This window comes from Mycosarcoma maydis, chromosome 13 (genome assembly GCF_000328475.2).
Source record: "Mycosarcoma maydis chromosome 13, whole genome shotgun sequence".
Classification (NCBI taxonomy): Eukaryota; Fungi; Basidiomycota; class Ustilaginomycetes; order Ustilaginales; genus Mycosarcoma; species Mycosarcoma maydis.
Window position 1 is genome coordinate 428460 of NC_026490.1, and position 23095 is coordinate 451554.

Below are 23095 nucleotides of genomic sequence, written 5' to 3' on the forward strand. Positions count from 1 at the left end.
TGCTCACTTGCTCCAGCGGTCGGTTGGTGTCAACATGACAGGACAGATCTGGCGAAATAGCATCTCCGGCAACGATACGCAACAGTTTCAGCCAGCGCTTCCGGTTGATATGCCGTACCGCGTGAGCGGATCGTGGTAGATAAGGTCTTTGACAATGTCGTGCTCGTAGCAGATTCACGATTGAGAACTTCTGAACACAAAGTTCTGAATAGTCGTGGAAGTTCGACATGCTTCTAATCCAACCGTGTTTTGTGATGCACAAAAATGGCGCCGTAAAAGGGGACCATAAATTCACCAACACGACTCGCGTGTCGCGCAGCCAGACCTTTCCGTGGTTGTATTCGGTGCATCTCGAGCGCGATACGCCCTGGCGGAGATTCATGATTGGCGCGTCACACATGCGGCATGCAAAAAGTGTTGTTCTCCACACAGAAGCCGCTGCATCACGCATGTTGAATTTTTCTTGTGAGGCAGAGTCATTCTCAACCACGATCCACAAATCCGTCATTGAGCAACCCCATTGCACCCAAGCTCGACACCCCGGGGGTGCTCGTATAGACGAGAGCACCTGGACCAGCAGCGGCATCAGATACTGCTTGCGCTCTCTTCGAAAACAAAGTAAAGCAGGATGACCGATGAGTGCAACATCTCAGCTGGTGGCAACACGCTCTGGCTCACCTTCCTCGCAGCCTGGACTGAGGAAGCACAGGCGAAAGGATCCAAAGTAGCACGCACTTATCGCAAAGCTCATCAATCTTTAGCGGCGTGTCCTATCGAGTTTCAGCATCCATGTCAAACTACGCAGCTCGCAGGAATCGGTCCTACGATCGCAAACAAGCTCGAGCAAGAGCTGCAGAGATGGTGCCAAGACAACGGTCGGACCATGCCAGAGCGGCCATCTCGTCAAGCGCCCTCTTCCAAGCAAGTTTCTGCAGCGGCGCAAACTGTAAGCGCCGCACTAGATCCGATAGCAGCCGAACAAGGGCCGAGCACCGTCGCCAAGCGAAACCAAGCAGGCACGTCGGAACGTCCGACCAAGAAAAGAGCCTATGTTCCACAGCATCGTTCGGGTGCATACGGTCTCCTTGTCGGCCTCTACGTCTCCACCAGGGCAAGCAGCGCGTTGAGAGAGGAGAAGATTTCCAAAACACAACTCATCAACGCTGCACGTCCCTATTCGGATACGGAATATGAAGTCGCTGGTTCGTCTTCGTCGTCTCGGTCCTCAGCTGCTATTCCTCTCTCAAGCCAGTATGGCACATCTGGAGGCGCAGGAGGCGCACGGTCTTTCTACACGGGCTGGACAAGCATGAAAACGCTCATCGCCAAAGGCTACGTGGTACAGTCGGGCAATCCTGCTCGATACGCACTCAGTGACGAAGGCGCGGCTGTGGCAGAGACACTAGCTAGAGATGCGGGTGTCGAGCTGTCGGTGCTTCCCGTCGCGGCCGACTACACGAGAGAAGAGGATGACGACTGGTCAGAAGATGAACAGGAAGAAACGCTCAAGGCACGCATCTCTACCTATCGACCAGAGATACTGAAAGCAGGAAGCTACACCATCCATTTGGTGGTTGACAATCGTGAGCGACATCGTCCAGGGAGACGACAAGAGAAGGAGCCCATCGCAACGCTTCTCCTTGAGCGTGGCGTTGACACCGAGACGAGGGCGCTAGAGGTCGGCGACGCAGTCTGGATTGCACGCCGAAAGCAACGTACAGGTTTCGAAGCCGACGAAGTGGTGCTGGATCACATTGTGGAGCGAAAGAGGCTCGACGATCTTACCAGCTCGATCCTCGATGGGCGATGGAGGGATCAAAAGTTCCGCCTATCGTCATCGGGTCTGTCCAAGGTGCTCTACCTCATAGAGGACTACGATGTAGAGAACCAGATGCGCAAGTTTGGTCCGCAGATCCAGACCGCGCTGAGCAGCTCACAGGTGGTGGATGGGTTTTTTGTCGAACGCACCTCGGGACTTGGAGCGAGCATCGACTACCTCGCCTCGATGGACGGCATGATCCGCAAAATGTACGAGCAACAGGATCTCTCAGTGATGCCTAGCGCCATCATCTCTCGCTCCAGCTTTCTAGACACACGAGAAGAACTGCAACGCAAATCGCCCACAGCATTGATCCTGACGTCGTTCGAAGCGTTTCAGGCGCTCAACAGCAAGAGCGGTGGTCTCACTTCCAAGGAAATCTTTGGCAAGATGCTGTTGTGCATCAAAGGAATGAGCGCTGAAAAGGTGCGAGAGGTGCTGACCATGTACAGCACGCTTCGCGAGCTGACGGATGCATACCAAGAAATAGCGGCGGCGGATGTGAAAGAGGCAGAAACCATGCTTTCCACTTTTACGGAGGGCATGGACCAGCGCAAGAAGATCGGTCCTGCGCTCAGTCGCAAGGTGGCCGAAGTTCTGTTGACGCCTCGCTATGCAGCAGAGTAAAGATGCGTGCCATTCAAAAGGAAAAGGTCACTTTGCTCCTCTGTGGCAGAACCAGCGATGTGCACATCTGCCGTCAGTGGCATGGCGTGTGGCGTGTGGCGTGTGGCGTGTGAGATCCGACGTGATGGGTACAACGAGTGAACATTCGCGAATCTATCGTGCGAATGTGGCTGGGACGGACGTACAGTTCGGGTGAATTCGACAGACCCTGATTGGCTAATCGGTAGCGCGTCTCACTGCTGTGTGTTGGCTTGTAGGCGGAGGTGCAACTGGATTGGATTACAAATAGCCAACGGCAGAGCGCGACCGAGCGTGGCAAAGTCGTAAATTGTGAATCGTGAATTGAATTCAAGGTTGGATCAAGGTTCAATTGACTATTTTCGATTCTGTCATCAGCTTTCAAAACCGAGGAATTCAGATTCACGATTGTGCTGGTCTACAATGCGATAATCTGAGGCAAAGGTGTAGGCTGGCAGACGGGCGGAATCGCGAATATTTACGATTTGAAATCACAGAGCGCGAAAATTCCCGCTCGAGAGAGGACAAGAACCGGAACAAGAGAGACGATGGTCGGAAGGTCTTTGAAGGCTTGCAATCTGTGGACGAGCCAGCCAGTCAGCCAGTCAGCTAGCCAGCCAGAATGTGTGGATTATTTTGGTCGACCAAGTGCGAGTCGTCTCTGGAGACAGAGTGTAAAGTTTACAGGAGAGCCACAGAGAGGGAGATTCAAGGGTCGATCACACAGACAAGCGCACACCGCGACGGCAGCGCCAAACACAGATTCCACCATTCTTCTAAATCCATCACCAGCCCTTCACCACCATTCCTACATCTTCACCCTGTCTCGCTCCCGGAACATCTCGGCAACCATGGCCAACTTGTTCAACAGCGCGCGAACTGCCTTCCGCGCCGCCGTCAATGGCTCGGCCGCTTCGGTAGGTATCAGAGCTCTCAGACACACGCTACGCTACGCCAAGCCACGCCGCACCGTCATGCCGCCACGCCTTACAGTCTCGATCAAAGTTGCCATCGCTCATCTACACCCAGCGCTGTCTCAACCATCGACCGCGCAACCTGTTACGAGCTTGTTGCCAGGAGATGTTTCGCTTTATAGATGTAGAGGAAGCCCTTGAGGAACAAGGCAGTTTCACTGCACTAGACCAGCTTTGGAGCACGACTGCATCGTCTAATTGGCCAGATGGATGGGACCACATACACGCACACCTTGGACTGGACAGATTGCCATCCATCACAGAAACATCCGCACTGTCACAATCGCACGACACTCGTGACCGTTGCGTTTCTAAAATTGCTTCGACCGTCCGTCGGTCTCGACTTTCAACACTAAGACCGTGTCGCATCGCATTGGCGTTGACACATGTACCATTGCAACTCGATGCAGTACTTGTTTATTTCGCCGTTGAGAGCAGCATTGCGACTGTTCTTGCAAAGAGCAACAACCTACACTTCATGGCTAAAGGCGCGGCTTGGGCATGAAATCTGCATTGAATCAACACCTGTACTGACCCTTGACTCCTTGATTGCTTCTATCCTCTTAGGTCCGAAATGCTTCGACACAGGCTGGCGCCAACGCCTCGCAGTCGTTCGTGACTTCGCGATCGTCTGCCATCGCCGCCACCGCCGTCGCTGCCGGTTCGGTGGCATGGTACAACCACCTGTACGGCACTCTCCCCTTCTTGGACACTGCCAGCGCCAACATGGCGGACGAAGGTCTTCACCCACCCAAGTACCCCTGGTCGCACTCGGGTGTATTTGAGACGTTCGACCACGCTTCCATTCGACGTGGATACCAGGTTTACCGTGAGGTATGCTCCTCGTGCCATTCACTCGACCGCATTGCTTGGCGTAACCTGGTTGGTCAGTCGCACACGGTTGACGAGGCCAAGGCTATGGCTGAGGAGGTCGAGTACGAGGACGGTCCCGATGACGAAGGCGCAATGTTCCAGCGTCCCGGTAAGCTTGCCGACTACATGCCCCGACCTTATGCCAACGACGAAGCTGCCCGGGCTGCCAACGCTGGTGCTCTTCCCCCTGATCTCAGCTTGATGGTCAAGGCACGTCACGGCGGTGCCGATTACATCTTTGCGCTGCTTACCGGTTACACGGACCCCCCGGCAGGTGTCAAGGTTCAGGATGGCCTGAACTACAACTCGTACTTCCCCGGAACGCAGATTGCCATGGCGCGTGTGCTCTACGACGGTCTTGTCGACTACGAGGACGGCACCCCAGCAACCACTTCGCAGATGGCCAAGGACGTGGTTACGTTCTTGCACTTCTGTGCGGAGCCAGAGCACGACACGAGGAAGAAGATGGGCATGCAGGCCGTCATCATCCTGAGCTCCTTGACCGCTTTGTCCATCTGGGTCAAGAGGTTCAAGTGGGCCGGTGTCAAGAACCGAAAGCTTGTGTACAATCCTCCGACCTCGACTCACTAAGCGCTACACTTTTGCGGACCGGCTAGCTAGCTCGATGTGCTTGTTGTTCGTGTTTGCTTCTTGCTCATATACTCTTTTATTTCCTGTCATGATTTTTGTTTGGAGGATTTGCGAAATGGTTGTGAGGCTGCAAAAAGCAAAGAGCGGATTGCGTGACGGTACCTTTCTTTCGTGCAAAACAGATGCCCTGACACAACACTCAACCTGCACAGTCTGATACGGCACAATCCAAGCCAAAAGAGATGTAAAAAAGACCGCCAAGACTTGTAGATCATTGCATCATGTTGGTACAAGAGAAGAGTACAAGTGGGAAGAGTCGAGTCTTTTTTTAGGGTGTGGGAGAGCTACACCGGAGTCATTCGCGCGAGCGATCGAAAGCGACTTGGACCACGCAAGGGGTGTGCGAGATGGAGCCGGATTTTTGGAGAGAGAGAGTCAAGTTGTAGCGAGGGGGAAGGGGGAAGGGGGAAGGATGCGCGACGTTTAGTCGAAGAGACCGAAGCCCATGTCGTCATCGGACTCTTCCTTCTCCTCCTCCTTCTTCTCCTCCTCCTTGGCGGCACCCGCGGCGGCAGGCGCAGCACCACCAGCCGCAGCAGCAGCAGGCGCAGCGCCACCAGCCGGAACCGAAGCGAGCTTCTCCTGACCCTCGGCAATAAGAGTGTTGATGTCCTTGCCGTTAAGCTCCTCAATGAGCTTGTCGAGACGCTCCGACTCGGCCTCGATACCAACCGTCTCGAGCAGAGCCTTGATGTCGGCAGCCGACGGCGACTCCTTACCACCGAGGGTGAGCAAAAGGTAGGCGGCGATGTGCTTCATTTTCGTTCGAAACTAGAAATAGTTGGGGGTTTGGTGTTGAAACAAAGGGTTGAAAGTGCCGGCCGCAAATCCGCTAAGGGCTTTGATCCAAGATAGGAAGACTTGTGGACTGTATTGGTGCAAACCGGCGAATTTTCCCCAAAATCAACGACCAAGAATGGTAAGTGACTGATGCCCATTTATCGGAGCCAACTGTAGTTCGGAGAGATGAGAGCAGCGATGACAAGGAGCGCACAAACCACCGACCAGCTTGGTTGCGGTTGCGGTTGCAATACGCTCGCAGCTTCCATTTCCGATTCCGAGACTGTGCTCCTTTAATGTTCGCGGCGGGCAACCACTTTTGAGAGCCGTTCAAGTCTGTCCAAGGTCCACACCGCATACACACCGCATAGCCCTCTCCAGTCGAATGCGTTCAGGCATGCTGTACGAAGCTTGTGCCATCACGACCGATCTGCTACGCAACATCTACGCTGTAGCTGCTCTTCTAACTTTGCTCTCCAAATGTCGGACGAAGCTTCATCTGTTGCTTGCTATCGCTTTCGATGTCGTACCTATGTCTCCGCAATCATGCTATCATGCTGTCGTACCATCGTGCCATCGTGCTCCTGTCATCGCTGCTATGAGCCTCAATCATGGCCGGGTAGCTACTTACCTAGGTACTTTGAGAAAAGTGTCGTGGAGGTAAAAGGTGAGAGTAAGTTCAAGATGCTCAACTTGACGTTTGACCTGCGCTCGCTGCTCGCTGCTCGCTGCTCGCTGCTCGCTGCTCGCTGCTTGCCGGATCCCTGTTCCGCCACAGCTCAGAGAGCCCGAGAACTGCTCTTCAGGCACAAAAAATTCGCAGCGCGCGTCCAACTTCGCCGTTGGCTGGAAAATTGTACTCGTTCTCGGTTCCGAATTCTCAGAATAGCACACGTTCAAAGATGAAACAACATGGAAAACTGTTCAAAGTTGGAGCGTGGGAATTTTCACCTAAATCGCTGCGAAACTTCCAAGTGAACTGGAAACTATAAGGCAGCATAGCGCGATGGCTGGTTTTGGCTGGCGCATTTTTGCATTATTGAGCAACTCGTGATGCGACTTGGGCGTGAGTCTGCAAGGCCTTGGCCATGCTGCTTCTTAATGGCAGTCCCACTTTTGGCAGAGACAGAGGCGTGTTCGAGTGGGTGCAAGACCTGACAGCCCTGGCGGCGGCTGGGGAAAGAGGGATCGAGACAACTTACTGCCTTGTGTGGCTGCGAAATCGAAGCGTGAGTCGAGTGCGTGTCTGTTGCCTTGCAATACGAGCGTGACGAGCGTTGCGAGTGAGTGTGCGTCTGAGGGATGTCCAAGCTGAGCTTGCCGTCAACCAACCTTCTCTCTCCTCACCATCAAGATTGCCCAACATGTAAGTAATGACCTGTTGCTCTTAGCATGCATGCTTCTAGATTCGATTCGATTCGATTCGACGTCGACACACTACACTGTCATCTACAACATCCAGCGACCGTTCATGGACACCCAACATACTCAAAGCGCAGATATATACAGTCCCTAGGTCGTCGTCATACCTCCGAGTTTAGCCCACGACAGTCACACAGCCCACACGATCGTACACCAGCATCAGAACATCCGTACAGGTCTGCTATTGCGATGATGCATGCTCGCAGGATAGAAGATGCAAAAGAGTCGGCTACATGGCGCGCAGAATCGCAATCGATATGGTCAACCCGAGCAGCAGTCTAGACATGATCGACATGTGCCTTGCATCGTCTACTGCAATGTAGCGTGATTATCTGGGTGGATTCGTACGCTCTCGTTCCGAACGCAACTTGAAAACATGTACCATTGCAACTACTGCCGACTAACCGACAAACCCAACGAATGACCTCAGTCTCGGAACCGTAGTTACATAGAAGCATGTCTTTACTGCCTCTCCTTCTGCCCTGTGGCGTTAAGCAGTCAAGCTGACCATGTACATGGACACCATTTGTTTGAAACTCGTGACTCTTGCAGGGATGACTACGACGCCGCCGCCGCCGCCGAGCTCAAGCGAAAGCGAACTTTCCGCAAGTTCACCTACCGAGGTGTTGAGCTTGACGCGCTGCTCGACATGTCGAACGGGGACTTCATGCAGCTCGTCCACGCTCGTGCCCGCAGAAGGTTCCAGCGCGGTCTGAAGCGCAAGCCTATGGGTCTTATCAAGCGCCTGCGCAAGGCCAAGGCCGAGGCTCCCCCCAACGAGAAGCCCGCCACGGTCAAGACGCACCTGCGTGACATGATTGTCGTTCCCGAAATGATCGGCAGCATGATTGGCATTTACACCGGTCGCTTCTTCGTCAACACCGAGATCAAGCCCGAGATGGTCGGTCACTACCTTGGCGAGTTCGCCATGACCTACATCCCTACCCGTCACGGTGCTAAGGGTAAGGGTGCCACCGTCGACCGTTTCCTCCCTATCCGATAAGCGGTTCGCGGTTCGCCTCTTGCTACACATACATACTGCGTTCCTCCCAACTGGTTTCCCCTTTCCGTTGGACTACGCACCCCACCCGATCTTGTCAAGTCATCATGTTGCTCTTATCGCATCCGACTTAGGCGATCGTCATGTACTTTTTTCTCTCTCTACGGCCCATTTCACATGAGCTTCGATGGGCAAGCTTGACCCTTTTCCTTTCTCACCACCCCCCAAAAAACGAATCTCAGTTCACAGAGCATAGCATTCCTACATGCCTTATTAGAGCGCATGGTTAGTCTGGCGTGTACTGAATCTTGATGTCGTTGAAAGCATTAAGGGCGAATCTGTGAGGCTTGTGTGCACAAATGAGACGCAACGTGCAGAGTGCGACACGGACTGCGAGCAAGTTGGCCGACAACGTGGGGTACAAAGGCAATGGATGCTTGACGCGTTGCGTGTCATCTCGTAGGAGCACAGTCAACAGAACAATGTGGAATACAAAACGACCTAATCGCTGGTCATGATGGTATTGCGAATGCATAGAGAGCTGACGATCGTACTATACGCAGAAGAGACGCTCATTTTTGGGTGGATGTGTAAAACAAGTGACAAAAGAGATGCGAGAGAGAGAGACAGGTACAAGTGAAGCCAAAGAAGATCCGCCTCAAAACGGTTAGAGTTCGGCACCAGCCTTGAAGGCGGCAATCTTGTCGGCGATCTTGGCCTTGCGCTGCTCGTAAGTGAGCTTGGTGGCCTTGTACTTCTTGGACTCGGCAGCCCAGTCCTTGCCGCTCTTGTCCGAGGGGGTGAACGAGGGGTCCTCACGAATCTTCTCGAATGCCTCGGTCCACATGTCCTCGAGGTCCTCGGAACCAATGTCCTGCTCGAGAGCGGTGGAGAACTGCTTCTTGAATCGCTCGTCATCTTCCTCCTCGAGCGACTCCATGTACTCGGCAACGTGACCACCGTAGATGTAGGAGCGCAGCAGTTCGGCGTCGAGCTCCTTGGCTTCAGGGTCGAAACCGGGGAATCGCTTCTCCGAGTGCGGGATGAAGATACCACCGTCCGAGGCACCCTTGAGCGCACCAAACACACGCGAACCGGTGGAAGTGCGCTTGAGACCAACGTCGAGGAAGCACTTGAATGGACGCGGCTCGTCGTCGCCCAAAGGCTCGACCTCGGCCATCTCACCATCGGGCTCAGTAACACCCTCGTACTTGTCGGCGAGACCGAGCAGGGTCAAAGCACGACGAGCAACGAGCAGACCAGTGGCGTAAGCAGCCGTCCAGTTGGAAAGACCAGTCTTGACACCGTAGCGGGGGAGCTCCTTGGACGAAGCCTGGGTGAGCACAAAGTCACCAACAATCTTGGCGTGCACGATCTGGCAGGTGACATATCGGTTAGAGAAACGCACAACAAGGCGGTACTTGGGAGCGTTGTACTTGTTCTTGGCCTGCGAAACGAGACGCTTGCGGGCGTAGTAGTCGGTACGGCCCTCTCGTCGTCGTCGGTACTTGACCTGGTAACGAGAGAAGTAGGAGTTAGACTTGACAGTCTTGACGAAAGGCTGTTTAATGGCAAAGATCATGTTGGGTTCGCGTGTAAGTCATCCTGTTCCACATTGCTGATTTTAAACGCGTCTTAGGGCCATGGTGACGGCCATAGCATGCATTTGGGCGTCGTCCACTGCTGGCCATCTGTATCGACTTGTTTCCACGGTGCTGCAGCTGTTGCTGTTGCTGTTGCGGCTGCTCCTCGGTTGCGTAGCTACGAAACGCCGATGTTGAATGCTGCCACAGTCGTCGCCATCTTTGGTCGTCAATGTTTGCGAAATGTACTCACCATCTTGGAGAATCTTGAGGCGGATGCTTCAGGCTTGGTGATCAGGAAGGAGGATAGCGACTCAAGTTTCTTACTAGCCACTCGCGCTCAAGCAGGCTATGCTCTCCCTAGTTTCTCTCATACGAGGCCTCCTCACTGTCTGTCTGTAGCAGCCTCCGCGTCTTGAGCACCTTTTGGTCGGCGCTGCTCTTCTTGAATCGACGCGAAATTAACATTGAAAGTAAAAGCTGAATTTCCGTGTCTAGGGCGCAAAAAGAAAAACCCCTCGGCCGAGGTTGACATCAAGGTCACGTTGCAAACTTCAGAGTTATAAACGTCCAAATTCTTGCAGAGTGGCTGCGTTTTCGAAAGGGAAGAGATTCTGGAGGCATTCACCCAGCCGTTGGTTGTTGGCAAGGTCAAGGAAGCAGACACGGAGCGAATTGATCGTGGATTTTGTTGGCCAGCAGTGTTAGTAAGTCGCTGAGGGAGGTTCGGGCTTTCTGGTTGGCAGGCGGCACGGCACGAAGGAGTTAGTGAGTGAGTTGGTGATCATCATTGTCTGGCACTCTACCTTCTCAACACCCTACGACCTTCGTCATCAAGAAACATAACAAGGTAAGGACGCATCACCATATCAACCCGTCACATTTGACCAGCAAACGCAGCCAGCTACAGCCGTGAGCGCACACACTACGCAACCAAACAGATCCGACACTTTGGAAGCCCTCACCACATTGTAAGGACACATGCAAACGGCGAAATGGATTCCGATCGACACACTTGACGTTGAACGATGACAACACTCTACTAGCATCAGGCATCACCAAATTCGACCTTGCGCTCGGCTGCGTTTCTCTGGGGATGTTCTAGTACCCTCGACGCTTGTCCATCTACGAGTTGTAGTAGCCACGCTCTCGATCGTGTGCGAACCGCTCCAAGAGGGTTCAGGCTGCGAGGCGTCGACCTTTTGAGTCCCCGTACACGATTGCTTGAAAGCTCGTGCTAACTATTCTTCGCATTTCTCTCTATCATTGATTCTGCAACTCATTACAGATGGGTGCCTACAAATACGTCGAGGAGCTCTACAAGAAGAAGCAGAGCGATGTTCTGCGATTCCTTCTCCGAGTTCGGTTAGTATCGCGTCGACCACCCACCATCTTCCCGACCACCGTCTTGATTGGTGTTTCAGCCATCCATCTCGTCGACCTCCCGCCAGCATTTGTTTCAACGCGTTGTAGCTTGTCACGATGGACCCGCATGGGGGATGCCTCGCTTTAATGATTGATCTTGCGTGCGGATGCACATGCAGATCAGAGACTCAGATACCACCATGGTGCCATGATGTTGACAGGATCTGTCGTCGCTTTGATGCGAGGGTTCTTGATGATCATGCTCTGGTTGGGTATGTCTCTGCTTTGTGCTTGTCACCACGCGCATCATGATTTGAAGACGAGGTGATGCCACTCTGTACGACTCGAGCGTAATCATCAACGTCGGTCGTTGGGCGTCGGGTTGCAATGTGCTGTTGTCGTTGGTCTGGTCTTGATCGTCTTGATCGTGCGCCGGTGTCAACAGCTTTTCGCAAGCTGCTTGGTTGAACAAATTGCGATGGTCGAGGGAAAGATGCGCTGTGTCAGCAACAGACCTTGGGTGATTTCCAATACGCACCATGAACGAGCCAACATACTGACTGTTGCTGCAACAACATTTGTCCTTTTTATCACGACTTGGAATGTAACAGCTGCTGGGAGTACCGCCAGCTGAATGTGATCCACCGGGCTTCGCGACCGTCGCGTCTTGACAAGGCGCACCGTCTTGGTTACAAGGCTAAGCAGGGATACGTGGTGTACCGCATTCGCGTTCGCCGGGGTAACCGCAAGAAGCCTGTGCCCAAGGGTGCTACGTACGGCAAGCCTGTTCGTCAGGGTGTCAACCACCTCAAGTACCAGCGTTCGCTGCGTGCTACTGCCGAGGAGCGTGTGGGTCGCAAGTGCAGCAACTTGCGTATCCTCAACTCCTACTGGATCAACCAGGACGGTGTGTACAAGTACTTTGAAGTCATCGCTGTGGACCCTCAGCACAAGGCGATCCGACGCGATGCTCGCATCAACTGGATCGCCAAGGCGGTGCACAAGCGTCGCGAGTGCCGTGGTCTCACCGCCACCGGCAAGAAGTCCAGGGGCCAGGGCAAGGGTCACCGCTACAACAAGACGCAGGGCGGTGGAAAGAACTCCACCATCAGGAAGAGGGACACCCTCCAGCTCCGACGATACCGTTAATCGTTCCCACCCTTTTTCCTTTTCCCGCGTTTCCTTTTGCATTTCCTCATCCCGCCATCCCCGCCTTGGCTATACTCATCCATCGCGTTATCGCGCGTTTCCCCCATGCCATCTCTTGTGTATTAGTCACTTGACACTTTCACCAACCCCACCCACCAAAAAACTGTTTCTCACTCTTGCTATGCTTACGAGAATCACTGCATATCCACATGCTTTTGGCGTTGCTTCGCAGAAACGTATCCTTGGAATGTGACTGCATGTGGAGACTGTGCTGGTATCTGATCAGCATGCCAATCCGCGAAATGCGAAATGCGAAATGCGAAATGCGCTGGATCGCCACACCATCCAGCCGATTGCCGTGTCTACGTAGTGTACTGTACATACGAGCGTCAATCCACGATTTGCGCTTTGCTGGCAGTGAAAATTGGCAACGAGAGCCAAGCGCGGCAGAGAAAGCTCAAGAAACGCATGGTCAGCTTGCGAACAGCGAAGAGAGGGATTGTGGCGCGGATGCGACTTACAGTGCAGCTATAGCCGCTTGTCGTCGAAGACGTCGTTTGCTGGGTTTCTTGGTGTTGGCCGAGATGGTGGAGGTGGCAGTGGCCGTGCTTGTGTCAGCCACGTTGGCATGCGGCTTTGAGGTCGTATGCGCGTGTGTGGTGTTTACTGTGGTTGCTGCCTCGTGCGTAGTTGCAGACACCTCGCTCACCGAGACACTCGACGTCAAGGCCTGCACGTCTTGCACCTCTCCAACAACCGTCTTGTCGTGCGCTCGCGTACCACCTGAATCAACGTTTTCAAGCTCCATCTCCAACACGCGTCCATCATCGAGAGTTTGCTGGCTTGTACGCTTCGAGCGCTGCCGCCTCGCATCTGCCGGTTGAGCCTGCACAAGCACACGTTGTGTCACGCTTTCTGCGGCCTCGAAGACGTCGGTCGTTTCGGACCGCCGTACGCGCTTGCTTGTTCGTCGATCTCGTCGTGATTGGCGCTCGTAGTCCGAGATGCCGGACTCGTTCGGGTCGAGGTCTGCGGACTCGGACCGGGTTGCGCGTGGTTTCTGTGGCGGCGGCTGTGAGCACAAAGCGTGGGCGGATGGAGAATGCGCAACTTGCGCCGCAGCTGCAGCTGGGGCGAGTGTCCACTGGCTTGCAATGCCGCCATCGAGAGCGATGTCGTCTACGGTGGCGTCCAGGTTGAAATCTGACCATAGCTCCAGCGTGCGGTTGGTATCTGCCAAGTCGACTTGAGCTTCGCGTTCGCAGTCGAGTTGGCGCGCAACGCGTTGTTGTGTTGTTGAAATCGAGCTCGACGCCAAGCTGTCGTCTTGTGTCGGCGACGCTTGCACCACGATCGGAGCGGGCGAGCTGGGGACAACGATGGCGACCGTACCGTTTCTCTGTGCAGGTGTCGGTAGGTCGTCGGCGGATTTTTCTTGGGCCGAGGCCGATGCTGATGCTGATGCTGATGCTGATGCTGATGCTGATGCTGATGCTGATGCTGATGCCAGTGCGCGGATTCGGCTGGCTTCGATGTGACGTTGGTTGGCCTTGCGAAGCAAGATCTCATATCGAATCCAACGTTTCATCCATGCCACCATAACTCGATACATTTGCTCCTGGCCTTCGGGAATCAGGTTCTCACTGGTGACCAGCTTTACGCCACTAAACCAAACAGGCTCTTTGATGCTGCTGACCACCTCCCATCCCCTTACATCCAGAACGAGCGCCCACTGTCCATCGTAATACCCTCCCGATATCGCACCGGACATGCTGGTGTGAACTCGAACCTGAGCAACCGTGATGCGTACGTTTGTGAGCGTCAGCAACGCTCCCTTGAGAGACGTGAATGAGGGTGCATGCGTCGAGTGGAAGCGCGCGATCTGAGCGCCTCCGAAGCGCGCCGCAATGCAATGTGTGCGATCACCGACAAGCGCATAAATGTCACAAGCCGACTTGGACGATGCCGGGTACGTGAGAAAGCGCAGAAGCTGCACTCGATTGCCGCTGAGAAACGGAAGATCGCACAGATCCAGCATCGCCGATTGCGCGACCGACGCTTGCGACGCCGTGAATGTGAACAACCACGACTTGAGCGATTCCGACATTGCAGATCCCCTAGATCGATGCACTACGGTAGCGTCCATGCACAACTCGTAATGTCCGTATTTGCTTTCAGTGCGACCAGTGCGACGTGCGAATGGTAGACAGCCCGCTTCGAGCAGTGACCATAACGAACAGAAGCAAGAAACAACATCGACATTCACGTTTACTTCCAACCGCTTTGTGAACGTGCAAACGCGCGCGTGTCGCCCGTTCGTGATTTCTGTGATTCTGTGATTCTGTGATTCGTGATTTTCTCATTCACGATTCACGTCACCATAATCCATTCTTTGCACTTTACGCTTAATCCTCTTCAGGGTCCACACACATTCGTGATTCACGAGTCTCGTGCATGGCAAAAAAGAGACAGTTCCCAACTCAATCCGAACCAAAACAAAAAACCAGCGCCCTGTGGGGGTCGAACCCACGACCTCGTCTTGATGAATCCTACGCGATAATCCAGAAGAAAATGCATATGCAGTAGGAGAGACACGCGCTACCACTACGCCAAGAGCGCTTATGCTGAACAACGGCAGACAGCTGTAAATATAATGAGAAGAAAAAGGTGTCTTCTTGTGAGGCGAAGGGACATTCAATCTTCGAGTTGCGGAATGCGCGACCCACGACCGATACCCTTGGCTGTTTGACGACTCTTGAGCGCTGTGGCGTAGCGTAGCAAGGAGCATGCGTTGGCCACGAAGCACAAGCGAGGATTGCAAAGGTATATTAAGATGTGAAACCAAATTAGTGGGTGCGAACCTAAACGTGTACATCTAGAGGGGCTGTTCGGACGGCGTTAGGTGCGGCGACGCGAGATTGTTCCACGCTGACGAGGATGTCGCTGGCACGGATGCTGGTGGTGCTGCTTGGGACTGGAGTACGATACTCTGATGAGTTTGGGCTTGGGCTTGTGTATTATGATTTGGAGCCACTAGTGCAGCTTCTGCTGTGGGGCGTGCTCTGCTGCTCAACAAACTCGCTAATCGCGGCGTGACTCGGAATGCAGCATGCGCATTCACGCTTGCAACTGTAGCATTGTGCTCTGCGAGTCTAGCCTCTCTAGCATCCCTCGAGCTTCTGATCGGCTGTTCTGCTCTCCACGATCTCTGCGGTAGTCGTGTACTGCCCACCCATGGTGCGAGCAGGAGCGACGCGATCCGGTAGACGCGCGGTGGAATCCGGTACTCTTTCAGCCCGCTCCGCGTGTCACTGCGGTACAGAGCCGATACCGTCACAGCCAGGACAGCACAGAAAAGCGTTGAGAAGGGCTGAGAGAATACAAGCACGAGAGCGAGCGAGTGGACGGTGATGTGCTGATCGGTGAGAGTAAATCGGCCGATCTGGACGGTCCATAGGTGCGGAATGATGCAGTGATACTGGACGAGCACTGCAAAGAGCGGGCCGAACGGTCCAGCTGGAGTTTTAGCCAAAGCTATCCAAGATTGACTGTCTCTTTCATCGTGCGATCCGAAGATCAAGCCGCAGATGTAGGAACCAAGGCTGAGCAGCACCACCTGAGCTACAGTATAGATCGCAGTGGTCACCGTCAAAAACGCAGCGTATTTGTAGCTTCCGAATGTACGTTCCACCTTGACACCGGCAGTGTAGAAGAGCAGCAGGCACAAAAACAGTTCCGAAGAGTTGGTGAATGCAGAATGCTGAGCCAACAGTCGGTAGTACTGATGATGTACGGAAACGTGCGGGAAGAGTTGCAAATGGATGTGGGGTTTCAGCTGGAAGAGCGAGACGAGGACGGTGAGGATAGAGAGCTGAATCAGGATGCCCTTTGTGACGGGAGCGTAGGCGAAGCCTGCTACCATGGCTGCACGCAACAAGAATAGAGCGACGTGACGAGGAGAAAGCGCAAGGCTAGCTAGCGGAACGAGCAAGCAAAGCTGGACAAGAAGAATGCACACAGCGCAGGGTCCAGCGCGCAGCCCAAGTCGCCAACCTCGCCTGGATGATTCACGATTTACTCGGAAATCGGCGAAGCATGAAGCGGAAAGCATGCAGCTTTCGTGTTGGTGTGATCATGTGGAGATATCGAGACGACACCAGAGCATCGCTCGCAACTGCAGCCTCGTCACCACCACAGTCGAATTGCTCGCAGGCCCAGCTTCTGTGTCCATCTTTCTACTAGTGCTACTACGCCTCAGAATGCGTCGAGGACCAGGAATCGCAGCTCTCGATCGCTCGCTCCACTCGTCCACCGCCTTCTCGTCCCTCGGCGCCGACCTCACCGCATCGCAACTTGCCGAGCTTCGTCAACAACTCGAGCTCTTCTCCACGTCTCTGCGCCACTTTTCGAGCCAACACCGCCACGAGATCCGCAAAAATGCACAGTTTCGTCATGCGTTCCAAAAGATGTGCTACAGCATCGGCGTCGATCCACTGTCGTCGTCAACGCGCAGTTCGGGTGGTCTAGCGGGGCTGTGGAGTGATATGTTGGGCTTAGGCGATTGGCAGTACGAGCTAGGTGTGCAGATCATCGATGTGTGCGTGAGCACGAGGGATGTCAATGGCGGAGTGATAAGTATGGACGATCTAATAACGAGGGTGACGCGATTGAGAACTGGATCCACCTCGACCTCAACAGCCAAGGGAAAAGCGGACAAGGACGCGAGCTCAGAGATTACGCAAGACGACATTGTCAGAAGCATCAAGATGCTCGCTCCATTAGGATGTGGCTACGAGGTATTCTCATTGGGGAATGGCGGGCAGAAGATGGTGAGGAGTGTTCCGAGAGAACTGGATACCGATACAATGGTCGTACTGGGCATGCTGCTGTCCAGCTCATCGTCGACAGCAACAGTAGCAGCAGCAGCGGGACGAGCAGCCGAGCTCCCCTTTTTGACCGAGGATACCCTCGTTACGCGTCAAAAGGCACGTGGCTGGACCAGAGACCGTGCGAGAGCAGTATTGGAGAACATGGCGTTGAGGGAAGGTATGCTGTGGATTGACGAACAGGCTTTCCCACCACGCTACTACTCATTGGCCACTCTCGCGACCGGATGAATCACGCCAATGTACACCATCGCGGCTGTATGACGGCGATGCTACGACCTTTTGTGTGTGTGTGTGTGTGGGCAGCCGAGACTCGGCATTACGCCTAAGCTCGACAAGCGAGCCGTGCTCTGTGCCGCATCCAGCAGACGTACTGTCACGTGTATCACGTTGCGACTCGGCGGTGAATGTCCTGTGACTGTCTGAACCGATCGACGTGATACGATTCGCGCTTGGCGATTTTCGACCGGCATGACAGGATCCGTACGCGTGCTCGGTGGAGTCGAGCGTCGAATCATGCAGTAAAGATATGCTTGAATGTTCAATGTGCATAGCAGCGCTTAGCTTGGTGCCATCGCACCTCGCATATGTTGTGTGACTCGCTTCCAAGACGCTTCTTTGCCGAGCCATGTCCATCCACGTAGCCGTACGTGCATACGGAGAGCATGCTAAGCAACAGGTGCTGGTCGGTCGTCGACGCCAGTCTTTTTAGCCGCTACACTCGGCTAGAGGTTCGAAGCAGGACATGGTGCTCTCGTTCCAAGTGATGGTCAAAGATCCCTCGCACTGCGCAGCAGAGTCAGAACACTGGTGTCTGCGCTTCATCGGTCCACCCCTCGTTGTCGTACAAGTGGACATGGAAGAATGCCAACGTTCGATTTCGTTACTTGCTACCATCCGTCCAGCACAGTCCATCAGCATCCTCAACGATGCGGCTTTCTTACAGGCGCTCGCCTCTCGTTCCAGCGCTACATCTGGCGACCCTTTGCTTGGTGTCGACCGCTCTTCCCTCGCCAGCCTATGAAGCACCTCTCGGGCTGGCATCGATGCTACTTGCTCCTGTTGGCAATTCGAGCTTGATCAACGCGAACAACACAGCCGACTGCACCAACTGCACCAACCTGGGCAATTTCATCAATCCGATTCCCGTGTCTTGGTTGGACCCCGTGATCCAGCTTCGCAACGGATCGTATGCTGGTATCACCATCCAACCCATCGCTGCGTCTGCTACGCTGTCTGGCTTTGGCACAAATCGCACTCAGGAAGCCTTTTTGGGCATTCCGTATGCTCAACAGCCCGTCGATGAGCTTCGTTTCAGAAGGCCTTACTCGCTCAACGAGAGCTGGGACGAGGTGAGGTCGGCAAAGCGGTACTCGGAGCTGTGTTTTGGCGCGGGTGTCGACGACGATTACCAGCCACCGTACGTGACGTACAAGCTGGGCGAAAGGTGTCTGACGTTGAACGTGGTGCGACCTGCAGGAGTGTCGAGCGAGAACGGAGACAAGCTGCCCGTCTTTGTCTGGATCTACGGCGGTGGGTTCAGTTATGGCGGATCGGCTGATAGGAGGTACAATGGTAGCTTTATTGTGGATAAGTCGGTCGAATTGGAGCAGCCCTTGATCTTTGTCAGCTTCAACTATCGGGTGAACGTGCTCGGGTTCCCAGTAGGAGATGGAGCCAAGCAAGCAGGGATCGAGAATCTGGGACTATACGATCAGCGATTGGCGTTGAACTGGATCAGGGAGAACATTGCGGCGTTCGGTGGCGATCAAGACAAAGTGAGCATTGTAGGCGAGTCAGCTGGTGGTGCGAGTATACTTTTCCATCTGTCAGCGTACGGTGGACGAGACGACAGGCTCTTCCGTTCGGCGGTGGTGCAGAGTGGCTACTGGGCCAGCCAGCTGGAGACGAAGAGCAATAGGGTGAGATGGAATCAACAGTGGGGATCGCTCGTGGAGTACGCCAACTGCAGTGCAAGGGCGGATGCGATCGGGTGCCTGCGAACCACTCCGCTGGACACGATCAAGCAGTGGAGCCAGAGGAACAATGCTACGGTGAATGCTTTCAGTCCGGTGGTGGATGGCGATTTGGTAGCGGGGGATTTGCAACATTCGTTTTTGCAAGCAAGAATCGTCAAGGATGCAAGTGTACTATTGAACAATAACCTCGACGAAGGCCTGTCTTTTGGCAGGCGCGGTGTCAATAACAGTGGCGATATCGTCGAGGCGCTTAGCGTGTCGCAGGCACTGCCCGATGGCTGGCTCAGCCGCGACACCGAGAGCAATCTGACGAGGGCCTATCCGGATAACGAAGATATCTATCCACCTTTTCAAGCAGGGGCTGGAGTCTTGCCTCGGACGCACGGTGTTTTGGGTACGAACGATCGACGTTCGTGTGCCATCTTTGGGGATCTGCTATTTGTCGGTCCGAGACGGCAGGCGGCGGAACTTTTAGCTAAGAGCTCGAACAAGCCGATCTACGTGTCTCGCTTCGACCAGCTTTCGTACAAGTCGGCCATCACCAGCGGTGCGCAGCACTTTCAAGAGGTGGCGTACATGTTTCGGAATGCGCTCGACACTCAGAACGCGCTAGGTCCATTGGCGAAAGACACGCAGCTGGCGGAGGAAATGTCGAGTTATTGGATCAACTTTGTTGCTAGTGGCGATCCGAATGGGGCCAAGAAACAGGGTAGGCGCACGCAAGGTGCGGTGCGTTGGCCAAAGTATACCGAGGAAGGGAGGCAGGTTGTGGTGTGGAAGGGAGGCAGGTTGTGGTGTGGGTGCGCGATGGGCTGGGTCGCACAAGCAGGGTGGTAAGGGACGATTATAGGGTGAAGGGGATCGAGCTGTTGATGTCGCTCAGAAGTGGCGCGTACGAGCATGAGAGGCTCAATGCGAGCAAGAGGGATGAGCTGTAGCAGTGGCACGGCAGGAGAGATGACGTGCAGATAGGGGAGATGCTTGGTGACGAGGAGAAGCCGAGTGAGTCGTGAGTCGTGAGTGAGGCACGAAGATTCGTGGATTTTTTGACCTTGTGAACAGCTTGCGATCGAACAATGTGTTTGTATTTATATCCGTGTTCCGTGTTCTCGTGTCTCGTGTCTTGTTTGGGTAGTCACGAGTTGGTGAATACTGTATAAGCGAGACACGGACAGGGGATAAGCCGCGCGGCGCAAGCGCAAGCGCAGTCGTGAGTCGGAGTGAGGGTGAGTGTTCACGGTTGGTTCTGCTGCCAAAGTGGCTCAGAGTCGTGAGTTGCTCTTGCTGCAGGCTGACACCACTCGACCGATTCACGATTCGTGTTCGTGTTCGGCCATGCGCAGCAACTTATCTTTCGACGCAGGTAGAAAACACAGCCGGGACCCTGGACGCTGGACGCTGGACGGTTGACATTCACGATTCACGATTCACGATTTATTTTCTCCCTTTCCGTCTGTTCCTTTCTAGGGCGTGATTACGGTGTGATAAAAGTGAGTGCCGGTTGGGAGTCGCTTGATCATCATTGCCATCATCCAGCTCGACGCCGTGTTGTCTGTAAGCTCGACACGTCACACGGTCTATTTGTGGGGCACGCCATCCAAGATCACTACTACGCTACTACGCTACTACGCTACTACGCTACTACGCCTCTACGGGATAGGAGCTTGCCTGCAAGTGTGCGCGCAATCACAATGGCGCTTGTGCTGCTCCACCTGCCTACGCTAGCGCTGAATGCAGCGGCGACACTAGTGTACCCGCTGTACTCATCGTACAAGGCGGTGACGTCGTCCAAGACGTCTCTGCCAGATATGGAGGTGTGGCTGGTGTACTGGTCGGTGTTTGCGTGCTGGACGCTGTTGGAATCGGTATTCGGCTTTCTGTGGTCATGGCTGCCTTTCTACTACGAGTTCAGACTGCTCTTTAACATCTGGTTGGTCGCACCGCAGACTCGAGGGGCTACGTACATATATACGAATCATCTGCATCCATTTTTGCAATCGAACCAGCAACAAATCGATGCGTGGATCGAAGATGCGAAGCGCAACGTCAAGGCCAAGATGGACGACAGTTTGGGTGGACTGTTGAGTGCTTGGTCGGGTGGAAGCGCAGCCGAGGGCGGGGCGGCACCACAGCCAAACGACGCAAGACATCGTGCTCCAGCAATGACCAACGCAGCTGCGCCTACACCTGCACCTGCTCCACCGACGCAGCACAACCCAGCGCAAGCATCCATGTCGATGTTGGGCAACCTAGTGAAACAGTACGCGCCACTAGCGATTGCGTCGGCCAAGGCGTTGCTGGAAACCAAACCGCCGCCACCAAACGTGTCGGCATATACGATCCACGCTTCCGGATCGTCGTCGAAACTGACGGATCACCAAAGACGGCAAGAAGCGATGGAGCGCCGACGACAACTTGAATCGCATCTCGCTGCACTCGACGCGAGCGGCGTACCATCCAGCACGAGCAGCAGCAGCAACGGCCACAGCAACAGCAGCGGCGACGAAGCACCTGCACCAGTCACCATGATCAACCCCGGCAAACAACCACGCTCCAGCCTCGGCACAGCGCGCACGCTCCGCAATCGGCTCGTCAGCGGTAGTGCCAAAACCGCCCAGGCCGGCGCCGCCATGGGCGAATCATACGACCTACTCGACCAGAACGACATCCCGCCTCTACACGCCAGTCCGAAGCCTACCAACTGGATCCCTTGGACGCCCGCTTCGCAGTAATCACTCTCTCCTTCGCGCGCTTCGCACGCTTGCACTCGTCCATGTCTTGCCTTTGTATCTCTATCATGCTCCTCGATGCCGTCTGCGCTCTACGTGCCAATCCAACCCATGCCCGTCGTCCGTTGCGTCTGTCGTCACATCGCCGCCAGTAGCCGACTCGCGACTTGTGTTGCTCTCCACGCTTGCGACTTCACACTCACACCCATGCGTTCATGCTTTTATGCTATTGTGCGTGTCTACGCCACTCGTGACTCGTGGATCGAGGAAGGCTGTGCTATGCGACGCTATGCGGCGTAGGCGTGCAAGTATGGATCTGGGATGTACACTCAACTCGTTGATCGAGGCCGGCAGTGCTGTGCAACATGCGTAGGCGTGGATCGATCTGGCTGAGCGATCGCGACTGGACCGTGAATGCTGCGCCAGAGCGGGGGTGGTGCGTTGAGATTCTGGATTCTGGATTCGCGAAACCGGCTTGGCTTGCGCTTAGGCGTGCGCTTAGGCGTGCGCGCGGTCGGTGGTGAGCAAGCTGTACGCATCGGCGAGCGAGGTTGCAGCGAGGATGTAGCCCAACGCGCCCATCTCGTTGGCCATGAAGAGCAAGTTGTCGGCATCGCTGCCCAATGCCGTGGCATCCTGGTGGACCGGGCTTGAGCGTGTGGACTGCGGCGATACGAGCGAGCCCACTTGCGAGGCGTACGAGACGGTCGAATTAAAGTAGAGCGCCAGACGCAGGTAGACGGGCGCGAAGCTGGCCGTCGACGTCGGTGCGCCACCGGAAAACAGGCAGAACGGACCACACATGCGCATGTAGTCAAAGATCCTCCGTCGGTAGAACTCGAGTGGGAACGACGTGCGCGAGACCGAAGAGGCGAGAGTGTCCGTGGTGGACGCTTGAGCATCAGTCGGGCTCGGGCGCGTACCAATACGCTTTGCGCCTGTTCCAAGCGAAGACGCAACCATCATGCAGATGATGCGCAAACACCACGAAAACGCGATCCCGGCTACCGCGAGCACCGAAGGCCCGATGGCCGACTGCACCAGCTTGCCCTGAAGCGAGATGGGCGTCTTTGCCGAGCCGAGCACAACAACCGATTCGGCTAGGTTGAACATGCGGTGCAGGTCGTCCAGTGTAACGTCTCTGGCGTTGGGTAGCGTGTGCAGCGCATGGTAGCATCGAACCAGATTCTCGAGACTGTAGCGCAGAGCTGCAGTGCTCAGAACATCAGGGCAAGAATTC

General features: G+C 54.8%; 12 protein-coding genes and 1 non-coding gene across 13 annotated transcripts in view; 7 read left to right on the forward strand and 6 right to left on the reverse strand.

The window, feature by feature from the left end:
* Window positions 1–628: 628 nt before the first annotated feature.
* UMAG_04630 (uncharacterized protein) lies at window positions 629–2446 on the forward strand (the record flags this gene model as incomplete). Its single annotated transcript, XM_011392620.1, has 1 exon — window positions 629–2446. The coding sequence occupies one exon, from the start codon at window positions 629–631 to the stop codon at window positions 2444–2446; it is 1818 nt and encodes a 605-aa protein (XP_011390922.1).
* Window positions 2447–3315: 869 nt separating this feature from the next.
* On the forward strand, window positions 3316–4902 carry UMAG_11534 (putative ubiquinol--cytochrome-c reductase catalytic subunit CYT1; the record flags this gene model as incomplete). Its single annotated transcript, XM_011392678.1, has 2 exons — window positions 3316–3381; window positions 4006–4902. The coding sequence occupies 2 exons, from the start codon at window positions 3316–3318 to the stop codon at window positions 4900–4902; spliced, it is 963 nt and encodes a 320-aa protein (XP_011390980.1).
* A 483-nt stretch (window positions 4903–5385) lies between these two features.
* On the reverse strand, window positions 5386–5721 carry UMAG_04632 (ribosomal protein P2; the record flags this gene model as incomplete). The annotated part of the gene is made up of 1 exon (XM_011392621.1): window positions 5386–5721. The coding sequence occupies one exon, from the start codon at window positions 5719–5721 to the stop codon at window positions 5386–5388; it is 336 nt and encodes a 111-aa protein (XP_011390923.1).
* Window positions 5722–7106: 1385 nt separating this feature from the next.
* On the forward strand, window positions 7107–8167 carry UMAG_11535 (40S ribosomal protein uS19; the record flags this gene model as incomplete). The annotated part of the gene is made up of 2 exons (XM_011392679.1): window positions 7107–7108; window positions 7717–8167. Coding segments are annotated over 2 exons (453 nt in total).
* A 664-nt stretch (window positions 8168–8831) lies between these two features.
* UMAG_11536 (60S ribosomal protein uL18) lies at window positions 8832–10003 on the reverse strand (the record flags this gene model as incomplete). Its single annotated transcript, XM_011392680.1, has 2 exons — window positions 8832–9725; window positions 10001–10003. The coding sequence occupies 2 exons, from the start codon at window positions 10001–10003 to the stop codon at window positions 8832–8834; spliced, it is 897 nt and encodes a 298-aa protein (XP_011390982.1).
* Window positions 10004–11035: 1032 nt separating this feature from the next.
* UMAG_11537 (60S ribosomal protein eL15) lies at window positions 11036–12261 on the forward strand (the record flags this gene model as incomplete). Its single annotated transcript, XM_011392681.1, has 2 exons — window positions 11036–11112; window positions 11724–12261. The coding sequence occupies 2 exons, from the start codon at window positions 11036–11038 to the stop codon at window positions 12259–12261; spliced, it is 615 nt and encodes a 204-aa protein (XP_011390983.1).
* A 517-nt stretch (window positions 12262–12778) lies between these two features.
* UMAG_11538 (uncharacterized protein) lies at window positions 12779–14368 on the reverse strand (the record flags this gene model as incomplete). The annotated part of the gene is made up of 1 exon (XM_011392682.1): window positions 12779–14368. The coding sequence occupies one exon, from the start codon at window positions 14366–14368 to the stop codon at window positions 12779–12781; it is 1590 nt and encodes a 529-aa protein (XP_011390984.1).
* A 398-nt stretch (window positions 14369–14766) lies between these two features.
* Window positions 14767–14880, reverse strand: UMAG_16073. The gene is made up of 2 exons: window positions 14845–14880; window positions 14767–14802 (listed from the first exon to the last, which is right to left on the reverse strand). It is a non-coding gene; the product is annotated as a tRNA-Arg (tRNA).
* A 256-nt stretch (window positions 14881–15136) lies between these two features.
* UMAG_04637 (uncharacterized protein) lies at window positions 15137–16183 on the reverse strand (the record flags this gene model as incomplete). Its single annotated transcript, XM_011392622.1, has 1 exon — window positions 15137–16183. One exon carries the CDS (start codon window positions 16181–16183, stop codon window positions 15137–15139), a length of 1047 nt encoding a protein of 348 aa, XP_011390924.1.
* A 337-nt stretch (window positions 16184–16520) lies between these two features.
* On the forward strand, window positions 16521–17378 carry UMAG_11539 (ESCRT-II subunit protein SNF8; the record flags this gene model as incomplete). The annotated part of the gene is made up of 1 exon (XM_011392683.1): window positions 16521–17378. One exon carries the CDS (start codon window positions 16521–16523, stop codon window positions 17376–17378), a length of 858 nt encoding a protein of 285 aa, XP_011390985.1.
* A 698-nt stretch (window positions 17379–18076) lies between these two features.
* On the forward strand, window positions 18077–19963 carry UMAG_11540 (uncharacterized protein; the record flags this gene model as incomplete). Its single annotated transcript, XM_011392684.1, has 1 exon — window positions 18077–19963. The coding sequence occupies one exon, from the start codon at window positions 18077–18079 to the stop codon at window positions 19961–19963; it is 1887 nt and encodes a 628-aa protein (XP_011390986.1).
* An 854-nt stretch (window positions 19964–20817) lies between these two features.
* Window positions 20818–21858, forward strand: UMAG_11541 (uncharacterized protein; the record flags this gene model as incomplete). Its single annotated transcript, XM_011392685.1, has 1 exon — window positions 20818–21858. The coding sequence occupies one exon, from the start codon at window positions 20818–20820 to the stop codon at window positions 21856–21858; it is 1041 nt and encodes a 346-aa protein (XP_011390987.1).
* A 495-nt stretch (window positions 21859–22353) lies between these two features.
* The window catches only part of UMAG_15065 (uncharacterized protein), a gene marked incomplete at both ends in the record, with an annotated part of 3544 nt that continues 2802 nt past the window's right edge, over window positions 22354–23095 (reverse strand). Inside the window, one exon of the mRNA XM_011392728.1 lies at window positions 22354–23094. Within this exon, the coding sequence (XP_011391030.1) occupies window positions 22354–23094 (741 nt within the window). The remainder of the gene's footprint in view (window position 23095) is intronic.